We start from the raw sequence: 13455 nt of genomic DNA on the forward strand, positions 1-13455 counted from the left end.
TTTAGCAACTTTCTCCAAGGTAGGGACAGAATTTCTGATTCCCAAATGGCTCATCAGGGCTGAGTGGCAAATGTCCAAATGAAGGTGACTTACATCATACTTTCTGGAAGCATAAGCCCAGAATCATATTCATAATCTGGTTAGGTGCTAGAGATCATCTTGCCTGGGCCAAGTACATCTCAGGGTTATAACATGTACAATATGATTGCAGGGTATAATCACAATAAAGTGAATAAACAAAATCTTCCCTCATCATTCTTTAGTCTCTCCAGGCTAATATGGTCTATTCCACATTTATTCCTGAATATTCCATTGTTGCTGGACAAAAGTAAAGAACATCTCTGGGAATCTTATTTACAGACTCATGAAGCAATCTGAGAGCTCATCTGGTACTTTTGTCTCATTACAGTCACATATCATAGAAGTCCGTTCCCCTTTAAAAAATGCCCAAATTTGGGCCATAGGGGCTGGAAGCCTAAAGGAAAGACTTACAGAGAGATGGGGAATGGTTACAAACCACTGCTGGAAAGAGTAATTTGTTTGCAAAACTAGATTCCACACAGAATTGCAAGGAAAGGAAAAAAAATCAATAAGGCATTGAAACATAAGTTTCAACATTCTGACCTAAAAAATGCAATGCAGAAAACTAACTTTGAGAAGAATCATAGGGCTGTCCAATCTAAAAACTGAAAGAAACCCTAAAGGTCCCCTAAGGTGCTTCTCAAAGTTGAGATATATGTACCCTCAGGGGAAGGAAGGTGTAAATGAGCTAACAGGCGGAAAAGCCACAGGAGAAACAATGTGTGGAAGGGTCATATTATTTCATGGACTCTACAATACCATGGAATGTAACATGCACTATTATTTTTGAACAGCGAAAAAAGAGAAAAAAAAATGCTGAGGCAATTTGTTCTTATCACTTACAATATTTGAACCTTATTTTAAAATTATTTCAGATTAGACATACATTTTATCATATACCATTTGTGAAGGAAAATTTAAACTATACAAATTGATTATGTATAAAAGGAAAATTTGTAAGCAAAATAAATTGCCTAAGACATTTCTAAAATTTCTTCAAACTCAGTGTCACTCTTCTGAATCACTTTTCAATATGGAGTCATCGATGTTTGCAGTTATCATCCTCTGAGCTATCAGGATACTGAGGATGCAGCATCTACTAGAAGAGTGCTCTACCACTATCTCCAGGACTCTCTTCCAAACTGCCAGCACCCTCCTACAAGTTTTGCTGCTGCTGTTCTATTGAACTTAGTAAGAAGTGTCCCTGGAAAAGTTTTTAGCCAAATCAGACTGATATTCTTTCCTGAAGTGATCTCTAGTTGGTTTGTAGACAGAAATTTTAAGGGGTTGTTGTTGTCCAGCCATACCACCAGCACTTCTTTAACTGTGCGCCCACACGTCTAAAACAGCATCAAGGGGCACCTGGGTGGCTCAGTCAGTTAAATGTCTGACTCTAGGTTTTGGCTCAGGTCATGCATGATCTCATGGTTCGTGAGTCTGAGCCCCACATTGGGCTCTGCACTGACAGTGCAGAGCATGCTTGGGATTCTCTCTCTCCCTCTCTCTGTCTCTCTCAAGATAAATAAATAAATTTAAAAAAAATAAATTAAATTAAATTAAAAAATAAAACTGCATCAAGACCTAACATAACTTGGAAGGTTATTTGGGCTCCTGGTCTTCTATTGTACATGGCTGTACGTTGCTCATTCATCAGCTCAGCTGCCATATGGCCCCTTCTATAATTAAGCCAGCAATATGTGTCAACCCCTACTTGTGCTTTAAACCTCTGACTTTCCCTATCTGCTACATCTCTCTGACTTCCCTTTCTGTCCTCAACTGGGAGAAAGCTCTTAAGTTTTTAAGAGCTCACAAGCATGAGGAGACTGGGCCACCTAGATAATCCAGAATAAGCTCCCCATTTTAATGTCAATTGATTACAAATGCAAGTTTCTTTGGCCATGTAATGTAACATATTTATGGATATGACAACTGAAGGTGAGGGCCCGGGAATTCTGTTTCCCACATTTAGTTTGATTTTATTGTTTAAAATTAAATATGGTGGCAAGTTTTAACCATTTGACATTACATATGGCATCATGTTGAAATGCTATATTTTGTAATATATATACTTTTTTAAAAAACAGTTTTTTATTTATTTTGAGAGAGAGACAGAGAGAGAAACAGAGAGATAGAGGCAGAGAGAAAGAGAGAGTGAGAGAGAGAGAGAGAGAGAGAGAGAGAATGAGTGGGGGAAGGGCAGAGAGAGAGGGAAAGAGAGAGAATCTTAAGTAGGCTCTGTATTCTCAGCACACAGCCTGACGTGGGGCTCAATCTCACAAACCATGAGATTATGACCTCAGCCTAAATCAAGGGTTGGATGCTTAACCAACAGGGCCACCCAGGCACCCCTGTAATCTATGTTCTTGATGTTGATTATTTTAGCACTGTTGGCATTGACAGGCATGTCAAACGACACAGGGATTTTCTTAGCATCTTCTATTTGACTAAGTTCATAGTTTCCTTTTTTCTTTAATTGAATCGCTTGTCCCTGGAAATTCAACAGCTTCCAAAACATTGCAAGCTTTTAATAAAGAACAGCCTCGCATGATTCATGAAGTTGGTTACGCCAGCCTCTTAATGTATTAATTTATTGTGAATGCTTTGGCAATTTTTCTTGTCTTCAGTTGCATGACTTGGCATTGATAAGTGATCCTTCAGTATGCATTTCAGTAACAAAACATAGCTTCACTTCACCTCCTTATGAGTTTCTTCAGTTGTTGCTTTGCAAGAACATCTAGACTTGTGTCCAGTTTCCCAACAATAAACATTTTCATCACTAATATCAAATTTACACTCCATTTCTTGTTTCCTTGTTTTTCTTTGAAACAGTAACTGTTTATTTCAATGCCAGATCATAGTATAATCTTGTTAAAGATATATTAAACAACATCTAAACCCAATTAGGGCCTTGGTCTTAGTAGAGTGAGCATTAGATGGCCAAGAGAATTTCTTCCAGACAGAAGCCTGCAGGAAGGCAGGGAGCACTGCCAGTAGCATTACTCTCACACTAAAAAATCCAACACTTAGTAACCTGCAAATGTGTGCAAATTACTTAACCTCTCTGAGCCTTAGGTTCCTCATTTGTAAAATGAGAACAATAAAGTCTAATTCACTGGGCATTCATGAAATTAACTTAAACAACACAAATGTGACATATGAGTCTTTCAATAAGTTAGTTCTCTTTCCTTAATTGATAAAAAAAAAATCACTATAATGCACAACAGTTGATTCATAGACTCATAGCCTCCCAGAACTTCGTTACTAGAAGAGACATTTACTAGCCATTATTTCATCTTCCTCATTTAATGAGTGTATTAGTGTCCTAGGGCTGCCATAACAGATTGTTACAAACTTGATGGTTTCCAACAGAAGTTTATTCTCTCACAATTCTGGAGGCCAGAAGACCCAAATCAAGGTATTGGCAGGGTCATCTTCCCTCCAAAGGCTCAAGGGGAGAATCTTTCCTTGCTTTGTCCAGGAACAAGTGTTCCTAGACTTGTATATATCATTCCAGTCTCAGCTTCTGTCTTCACATGGATTTCTCTCCTTTGTCCCTTTATGTCTTCATCAGTCATTGGATTTACTGCCCACCCCATATCCAGAAAAATTCCACTTCAAGATCCTTAATCAACCCATTCTAAGGTTCCAGATGGACACTAATTTTGAGGCAACACTATTCAACCCATTGCATTAGGGAAACAAGTTTTACTGAAATAACATTTAAAAGAGAGCAAATTTCTAACCTTAAATATTTCTGAGTGTTCAAAGATCTCTTATTTTTTCTATCTTTACATATTCAGAAGTGGTCTATAAAAGTATAACTTTTTAATTTTGTAGGGTAAGAGTGACTGAACATAAGAGACTTTGGATTAGACACCAGAGTTCCAGTAACAACTGAAGACAGTAAGCAAAGGACAAAGTGGGTGTAATATTTTAAAAATGAGCACAACATATAGACAAATCTTTTACCTGTCCCATACTTGGGAATTCCTCACTGGCCATGTTTTCCCCACAAGTTTCAGCCTCTGCCCATGTTTCTCAGTCTCCCTAATTCTTGAAGACATGGTTCGCCTCTCCTTACTCCTTCATTTTTTTCCTGAAATTTCTTCTTCTTGGACTCTCTTTAAATTCAACCCTCTATATTGGTTTCCTATCGATGTTATAACACATTCCCACAAACTTAAGTGCCTTAAATAGCACAAAGTTATTATCCTACAATTTGTACCATTCTCTAGGGGAGAATCCATTTTCTTGCCTTTTCCAACTATACACCTTGCCCACATCCTCCATGTCTCATCTTCAAAGCCAGCAATGGCAGGTCAAGTCTTTCTCAGACCACATCACTCTGACCTCTGCTTCTGTTTTCACATCTCCTCCATTTATAAGGACCCTTTGGATCACACTGGGCCATTCAGATAATCCAGGATAATTCTCCCCATCTCAAGAGTCTTAATCAGACTTGCAAAATCCATTTAGCTGTGTAATATCCACAGGTTCCATGGATTAGGAACTGGATATCTTTGTGGAGCCATTATTCTGCCTGCCATTTGTCCTCATCTTTTCAAACAGAACATTTTAGCTCTCCACTCTCCAGGCTGACCTGCAATGCTGAAAGGCTCCTTAAACCAAAGATCTTGCCCTTTAGCTGTTCCGAGACTTCTAGCTTTATTTTTCTTCTCTCCTTCCAGTCACAACAAATGAAAAAATACAGCATAAAGATTAAATTGAAAAAAAAAAGGATTGCTTCCCACTAAAATACATTTTGTCCCCTCAACTCCCCTATTCTCAGAAGGCAAAAGTGGCTACAGAGCTTCGGTTTTAAATAACAATATTTCCACTATACTCCATTAAATGTGAAAAATTCCCTTGTAGTCAGTTGTTACCTTCTAGAAATTTTAGACATTGGCTTTTTGGGTTTTTTAAATACCTTAAGTAGCATAGCTGTGAAAGTGCAATTTCCAATGCAACATCCATATTTATACCTAGGAAAACATCAACAGGATCCAGCCAAATATATTTCAAACTAAATACAAATTTGTTAAGATGACCATAAATGTTCTTTTCCATTTCTTTTTTATTTATTTTGAGAGAGACAGAAACAGCGCGAGTGAGGGGAGGGGAGAGAGAGAGAGAGAGAGAGAGAGAGAGAGAGAGAGAGAGAATCCCTAGCAGGCTCTCTGCTGCCAACACAGAGCTCAATTGCAGGGCTCGAACTCACAAAGCCATGAGATCATGACCTAAGCTGAAACCAAGAGTCGGATGCTTAGTCGAATGAGCCTCCCAGGCACCCCTCTTTTTCTATTTTTATGGTACACATGATCATTCACACTACGTGTTCCCACTGAGGATAGAAAAGAGGTTTTTAAAGGTTGGATAAGAGATCCAAGAAAGTTTATTCAGGCTGATTCACTAAATATTCTTAAATTAGGCTTCATAGGAAAGGTTCTAATAGTGAGATCTGAGGAAGAGGAGCATCGAATGGATCAGATAGGATCTTTTTTTTTTTTTTTTTAAGTCAGCATTGACAACATCAGTGATTGGAAATAATCAATGCATTAACAGTATTGTATTGTGAAAAAGCCAGGTACATATCTCTTTCTGATCTGTTCTGATTCTGGAAAAAACTGGAAAGTCATGTCCCATTCTGGGAAACAACATGTTAAGAAGGACTCTGGCAAGCTGGGGCACATACACGGGAGAATAAAAAGGGTGGCAAAGAGTCTGGGGACCATGAAATATAAAAACTGTCTAAGATTAGCAATTTCTAACATGGAAAAGATAAGGGCAGCAGATCCATGATAGTCTTCCAGTACTGAACCATTGCCACTGTGGTGAGGTAGTAGATGTAATCCCCTGGTGGCTTTAGTTTACCATTCCTCTAGTCCTTCATCCACTCTACTGCCCAGATGATTTTTCAAGACACAAATCTCAATGTCACTGTCTGTGATTACTCCCCTATGAGTAAGCATGTAGCCAATCTCCAGGCCAAGTAAAAGGGTTTGAGCATTTCAGAAGGATCTGATAAGACTCTTGCCCCAAACAGATGGCATTCTGGGCAGCTGGAGGCCCTTACAAGGAGTTAAGGGCCATCACCATCAATTATGATGACCTTTAGGACAACAGCTCACAGCCCAAATTAAAGATCCTGTGCTTTTGTTTACAATGTTTCCTCCTCCTGGAAGTTAGTTGTGTCACTAACTTTCCATTACCCTACAGGACCTAATTGAAGATTCACCACATCCAAGAACTTTCCCTGAATATCAGCTTCCATTTTTACCCAGATGAGTTGGGTGTCCCTCCTCTATATTAAAATGCCACCTTGCACAAACCTTTTACAGAAAGTATTGAATTGGGGCGCCTGGGTGGCGCAGTCGGTTAGGCGTCCGACTTCAGCCAGGTCACGATCTCGCGGTCCGTGAGTTCGAGCCCCGCGTCAGGCTCTGGGCTGATGGCTCAGAGCCTGGAGCCTGTTTCCGATTCTGTGTCTCCCTCTCTCTCTGCCCCTCCCCCGTTCATGCTCTGTCTCTCTCTGTCCCAAAAATAAATAAAAGTTGAAAAAAAAAAATTAAAAAAAAAAAAAAAAAGAAAGTATTGAATTGCTTTGCAGTCACCAAGTCTACTTGATAGTAGAACATAAGAACCTAAACTGAAATATCTGCATATGAAAATGCATTTATTTGCACAAAATAATGTGCACAGAGAGAAAGGGACTGTGAGGGGGAGGTTTTGAGCATCTAAACCTGGTGGCCAACATGGAAGAAAGGTGGGGAAACCAAGAGAGCAACTTAGTGGCTGGCCCTCAATCTGGGTTCCAATTCCTAAACCTGGCCCCATGGACTAAGTCCAAGTCCTATGGAGAAATAAGGGCTACACACAAAAGCTTTAGTAACTGAAAGATTTGGAAAAAATGAGGTACATGCAAGACTGTTTGGAGCCAAACCACAAACTATAACACATGGTAGGGAAAGTGAGCCCTCTTCCCACTTCTACACTCATTACCCAGATTTGCTCAGGTTTGAAAAGGCCACTGGTGCATCTGAGACAGTGCAATGAATTCTGGAGTGGGCAAGGAAGCCCCTGCCCAGAAGATGCTGCTCTGTTATGTCTATTTAGGAGTGGACACTTGGGAAAATGATGCAATAAATTGTTTTGTTTTTGTTTGTTTAAATCTTGGGGACTTCCAGAACTACTTCAAGAGTGGCTTTTGCAAGGGGCTGGGTCTTACACTCAAGGGAGAAATGACCAAGCAGCCAAGTAAAAATTATCACTGTTAATGTGACTCTATTTACAGCTATGGTATGGAGGCCTGATGAAATCTATTTATGGCTATATTAAATTCTTAAGCTACTCTTACACCCATTCATTGGCCTTGAGATCCTTGAAGGCAGAGACTGCTGGTTTTTAAAAAACTCCTGTAGCCCCACTACCTATCTGAGTTCCCACCACAGGGTAGGTATTCAACATATGGCTACTGAATGAAGAAATAAAACTAGTGAAAGAAGAACTATCTCTAATGGACAAATTTAGGACACATGGGTAGAAATTACAGGAATGCAAAGTGCCTTTGTAACAATTAGAAATCTCTATCAATCAATCAATCAATCAATCAATAAAATTAAAAAAAAAATCTATCAGTGGGGGGCACCTGGGTGGCTCAGTCAGTTGAACATCTGACTCTTGATTTTGGCTCAGGTCATGATCTCATGGTGCAGACTCAGCATGGAGCATGGAACCTGCTTTGAATTCTCTCTCTCCCCCCACCTCTCTCTCTGCCCCTTCCTTACTTGTACTCTCTCTCTCAAAATAAATATATAAACTTAAAAAAAAAAAAAAGAAATCTCAATAAGCTTAAAAAGCTCAAGGTGACAGAGTGTGAATTTTATCACTGGAGGAGTTGTCAAGGATGCCCCTAGACGAGGTACATGCCTCATGGAGAGAAATGGATCAAATCATTTCTAACTCAAACTACTTGGTATTAGTTACATGAAGACATAGAGGAGTGGGGCCATGACAAAGGAGGTAGCCCTTCAGGGCAATATGTAAAAATGATGAGCAGCAACAAAATTGGTTTTTAAAAGAAGTCATCAAGGACTGTCTATAAAAATCAGCAAGCCTTAAGCCAGAATTCATCAGAATTAAACAAGTATCCTGAAACACTGTTGCATTGTGTCATAGACATTATCTTCAAAAGTTATTCTATTATAACTCTGAATGATGTCCAGAGGACTAAGGTGTCTAATGGACATTATCTATAGTGAAGACGTTAAGTGATGAAAGGTTAAAGGAAAGATTTACAACGTATTGAGAGCAGGCTGTGATTTGTAGACTCATAGCCTGTTTCAATGACTCTTCTACAGCCTCTGGCAAAGTAAATGCTAGAACCACTTGTCTTTATACCTTTAACTTCCAATAAATGACCGAAGGATCCCACATCTACAAGAGGGAAATTACTAGACAATGCAGAAAAGGTCTTCAGAGATAAATGAAGATTCTACAGTAATTTAAAGGCCACAAATAGAATGATGGAGAGTACTATTTCATAATGTCAAAGTTCAAAGGCACTTTTCAAATGTCTTTTTAAAGAAAATCTGACCTTTCTTTCTCCACTTCTTTCTTTCTTTATTATCAGAAAGTTAGCCAAGGGCAGTCTGGGCCTTGGGTCATTTCATTTTGACATGGAAATTCTTTCAGCATTAAAAATAATCAGAAGATCAGAAATATTTAACTCTGCAGTGGCCAAGAGGACACATTCAGTAGCATAAAAAAGAACAACATCGAAGCACTAGGATTTCAAAGCTTGTGTTTTAATAACTCCATAAACCTCCCCCACACCCTCCGGTATATATATGAGGGAGAATTTAATGAGGCCATTACTAGCTAAAGGAGTAAGTATGAATACACATTTTTTTTCTAATGTATTTCATGTTATTTTACATGAAAATTTTAAGAAAACTGCTCAGGGGCGCCTGGGTGGCTCAGTAGGTTAAGCGTTCGACTTTGGCTCAGGTCATGATCTCACGGTTTGTGAGTTGGAGCCACGTGTTGGGGGCTCTGTGCTGACAGCTCAGCCTGCTTTAGATTCTGTGTCTCCCTCTCTCTCTTCCTCTTCCCTGCTCTGTCTCTCTCTGTCTCTCAATAATAAATTAACGTTAAAAATTAAAAAAAAAAAGAAAGAAAACTGCTCAGTACACCATTAATAACTCTCTTTTTAAGATGTAGATTAGATGACATGAGATATAGATGCAGACATAAATATGTTTTCATGAGAACAAAAACCTATTACAAAAGGCCCCCTTTCCCCCTTTTTAAGGTGTAGTTTACAGACAGTAAAATTAAGTGTATAGTTCTACAAGTTTTGATGAATGCAGTTATAATCCACCACCACAGCAAGATATAGAATAATTCCATCACATCCCCAAATTCCCCTCTGTCCCTTTGTAGTAAACCCCTCTCTCCATCTCCAGCTCTTGGAAACTACTGGTCTGCTTTGTTTCTATAATATTGCCTTTTCAAGAGCGCCCTATAAATGGAATTATATAGTATGTAGCAAAGACCTCTTTTAAATTTCATGCACTGAATAAAAATTAAAGTAACTAAATGAAGTGTCGATTTTAATGTACTGATTTCTATTTCCCAAACTTAAGGCAATAATAGATACATAAAATCAAATTACCCTTGAATATTACATCTTGAAGCAGGTAGTACCCAGGGAACCTTTTGAATACATCTAAAGATCTTTAGGACTTCAATTGTGACATATTGAATCAAATCTCTCAGTGAGGGTTCTGAGAATTGTTTTTATCAAGTTCTCCAAGCTTCATTCTGACTGATCAGCCAGATTTGGGAAACATTAACCCAACAGACATTCACTATATGAGATTAAGTACCAGGCAGTAAATTATGTGTGGCAATGGGGTTAAAGTTCAGAGGCTAGGAGAGGTTTATCTAGGTGACCTTGTCCTTGGATGTGGCTACCACTTATTGCCTACAGAACCTTTAATAAGTCACTTAAACTTGCTGAACCTTAGTTTTCTCCTCTGTCATGCAGGAGTAATGATGCTGACTTCATAGGATTATTTTGGGGGATTAAATGCATATAAAACTTTTAGATAGAACATGGCATACTTAGTACTCAGTGAATGGAAGTGATTCAGTGATGCACATAGCATTGGTATCAGTATTAACATCATCATTATCATCATCATGCTGTCATATAAATGCTTTACTTGTCTTTCTCCACATTTCTGCATTTTGGTCAATTTCACTATTGTTTAGCCCTTCTTCTAGAAGTGACCAAAGTAAACAGAATCCTCTTTTATAGCAGCCCAACTAGTGTTCAGGGCAGTTCGAAGCTAACAGAAATTCACTGACTGTCCCCACCCCTCACTTTTACCTCAGAGATACCAATGGGAACAAAAATGAATTACGGGATTCACTCTCCTAAGGGTATATTATTGGCCAAATATAAGCAAACAAAAGGGAAGGAGAGAAGCAAAGGGCCAGAATAAAGCAGAAAATTAGGCTGCCTTTGTAATTAGGAAATATCTAAAACTTGACTTCATTTGTTTGCAGTTTTATACTGCAGTGTATACACATGTATTTTTCAGCTATAGTTTCTTAAAAATTTTTACTATTGAAGAATAGTTGACATACATAGGCAACAGTTTTTATTTAAGCCATGAAATATAGAAGAGTGATGATATTTGGCTGCATTTGCTGATCTAAAGAAAGAACTCCTATCCTCACAGGATTACACAATGCTGCCAACACCAAGGACCTAAGACCAGGGGCAAAAGACAAACCTGAAACTCACAAGCCCTACCTGTTCTCAGCATCAGCGCTGCACTTTGGGGACATCAGTTCAAAGGATTTGGTAAACTTCACCACCTGCCACACAAAAAGACATAAATCCAAGTCAATTAAAGCTTTCTTACAGCTTAAAATAATTCAATAAGCAGTCTTCATCTTTATAATGATGATTACAATAATTGGAGATTAAAGAGCAATTTTAAGTAGAGAAATCCCAAGGGACAGAAGAACAAAATTCTATCTTACATTTTGTATTTTATGTCTAACATGGCTTACATTGACAAAGTTTTATACAATTTACTAAATATGTGTATCTGTTTTATCAAGTTTTTATCTAAATTCCAGTTAGTTAGCATATAGTGTAGTATTAGTTTCAGGTGTAGAATTTATTCAAAACTTCCATATAAACACCAAACACAAATGCACTCTTTAATTCCCATAACCTGTTTAACCCCCACCCCTCTGCCACCTCCCTTCTGGTAACCATCAATTTGTTCTCTGTAGTTAAGAGTCTGTTCTTGGTTTTCCTCTTTTTTTCTTCCCAATCATATGTGGAATTTAAGAAACAAAACAAATGAACATAAGGGAAAAAATTATATGTATGCATATTTTTTTTAAATTTATTTTTGAGAGAGAGAGAACAAGTGGGGTAGAGGCAGAGAGAGAGACACACACACACAGAATCTAAAGCAGGATCCAGGCTCTGAGCTGTCAGCACAGAGCCCAATGCAGGGCTTGAACTCGTGAACTGTGAGATCATGACCTGAGCTAAAGTTGAACACTTAACGGACTGAGCCTTCAGGCACCCCTACTATGTATATATTTTTACAATGAGGTGTATACTATCTTGTGGCAGTCCTGCCAAGGGATATCTCAATTGAAAACATTAAAAAATATTTATTGCCCTTTGAACAATCCAATCACTATCCATAGAGAAGAAAGAGGAGACAAAATACCACTCGAAAAGGATGGCCTCCATCAACCCCAGGCTCCCAAAGTTGCCTTCCCTGGTTTACCATTGTTCTCAGGTGAACATTTTGTTGCCACCAACCCCCACCACCTCTGCTCCAAGGCTAAAGAAGAGAAAGCTATCCTCTTCAAAGATCTTTCCTAGTGTGGACACTTCCTCCTTCACCTGTCTCGTGAAATTGGCATACTCAGTGCAAGAACCTGGTCAAGACTTATTACATTGAAAGAAAATTATGAACACAGAAAAAGTAAAGGTAGTTTTTCTTATTATTAGCTACTATTGAGTTCTTACTATAAACCAGGCTGTACATCAGAAACTTCTTGGACTATTTAAGTTCCTTATTACGATTCTAGAAAGCAGAGACTTTTATCGTCAGTATATAGAGGAGGAAACCTCCCCATAATTTTTAAGAAACTTTCTGAATTTCACACAACTACCTGGGGCACCTGGGATTAAAGCAAGTCTGCGTGATTCTAGAGTGCCAGCTCTTTCAACAGCACTAAAAATTTTGGGTGGGAAAAGCACCATTTCTGGCCCTCTTTTGACAAGCTATACCACGTGATAGAAAAATGAGTCTCTTACACTGAGAGGAGTCATCTGAATGTCACTGGATGCTTCCAAGGTTGACATTTAGACTTGCCTTAGCTAGATGCAGTCATGCTTCAAAGGCCTTTTAAATTAGCCACTTATGAGGAATTGATGGGCACCTGAGAAAATGATTTGGAAACTTGGAATAGATTAAATATTAAAATAGCTTTATCAGTGAAGTAATGAACCCAAACTAAGAAAATGCAACATTAGGGAAAAGATAAAAGGAAAGCCCATCACAAAGAAAATTGTGTGTGATTCATTGAATGTAGGGCAGTGACAATAGAACAACTACAAGCAAATACCCTTGATAACTACAGAACACATTTCTTTTCATATACCAATGTGAATTGGGCCTCTACAAAATTATTCACTGTGACCAATTTTATTTTCTAAAGATGGCCACGACAATACCTTTTATCCCACACTCTGCTACGATATGACCCTGCCACCCTCTTAACCAAGTGGTAGGGTCTATGTTCTTTCCCCTTGAATCTAAGTGGGCTTCTGACCACTTTGACCACTAGAGTATATAGAATGGATGTGGTGTGCTCTCTAAGACTATCATAAAAGCCAATATGGCTTCTGCATTATCTGATGGAATACTTAGGCCGGGAGGCCTGAGGTACCGTGTAAGAAGTTCAGCTACCCTAAGGCCACTATGCTGAAAGGGAGCCAAAAACCACATAGAGAGGTATGATATAGATGCTCTGGCAAGAAGCTCCAGTCTTCAAGTCATGCCAGCCTAGGAATAAGACATATGAGTGAATAAACCAGATGATTTCAGTTCCCTGCTATGAAGTCACCCCTGATCTCCATGTTTTCCCAACTGTGGCCCCAGACAACCTGAAAAGAGGCAGGCCATCCTTGTGATGTCCTCTCCAGATTCCTGATCCATGGCACCTTTGAGCATAACATGATTGGTTTAAGCCTCTAAATTCTGGGTTTATTTGTTACACTGCAAAAATAACCAGAACATTTATCTGAATTAAGGACTTAAACAGAAA

At 38.7% G+C, this 13455-nt stretch overlaps 1 protein-coding gene across 3 annotated transcripts in view; it reads right to left on the reverse strand.

The window, feature by feature from the left end:
- The window catches only part of PDE11A (phosphodiesterase 11A), a 405024-nt gene that overhangs the window by 194444 nt on the left and 197125 nt on the right, over positions 1-13455 (reverse strand). For all 3 annotated transcript variants that reach the window (XR_006712991.1, XM_045480319.1, XM_045480318.1), the window contains exon 5: positions 10904-10968. Coding sequence is in view for 2 of the 3 variants with exons in the window: in XM_045480319.1 (XP_045336275.1) it covers positions 10904-10968 (65 nt within the window). In the remaining variant the exon portion in view is untranslated. The remainder of the gene's footprint in view (positions 1-10903; positions 10969-13455) is intronic.

This window comes from Leopardus geoffroyi, chromosome C1 (genome assembly GCF_018350155.1).
Source record: "Leopardus geoffroyi isolate Oge1 chromosome C1, O.geoffroyi_Oge1_pat1.0, whole genome shotgun sequence".
Classification (NCBI taxonomy): Eukaryota; Metazoa; Chordata; class Mammalia; order Carnivora; family Felidae; genus Leopardus; species Leopardus geoffroyi.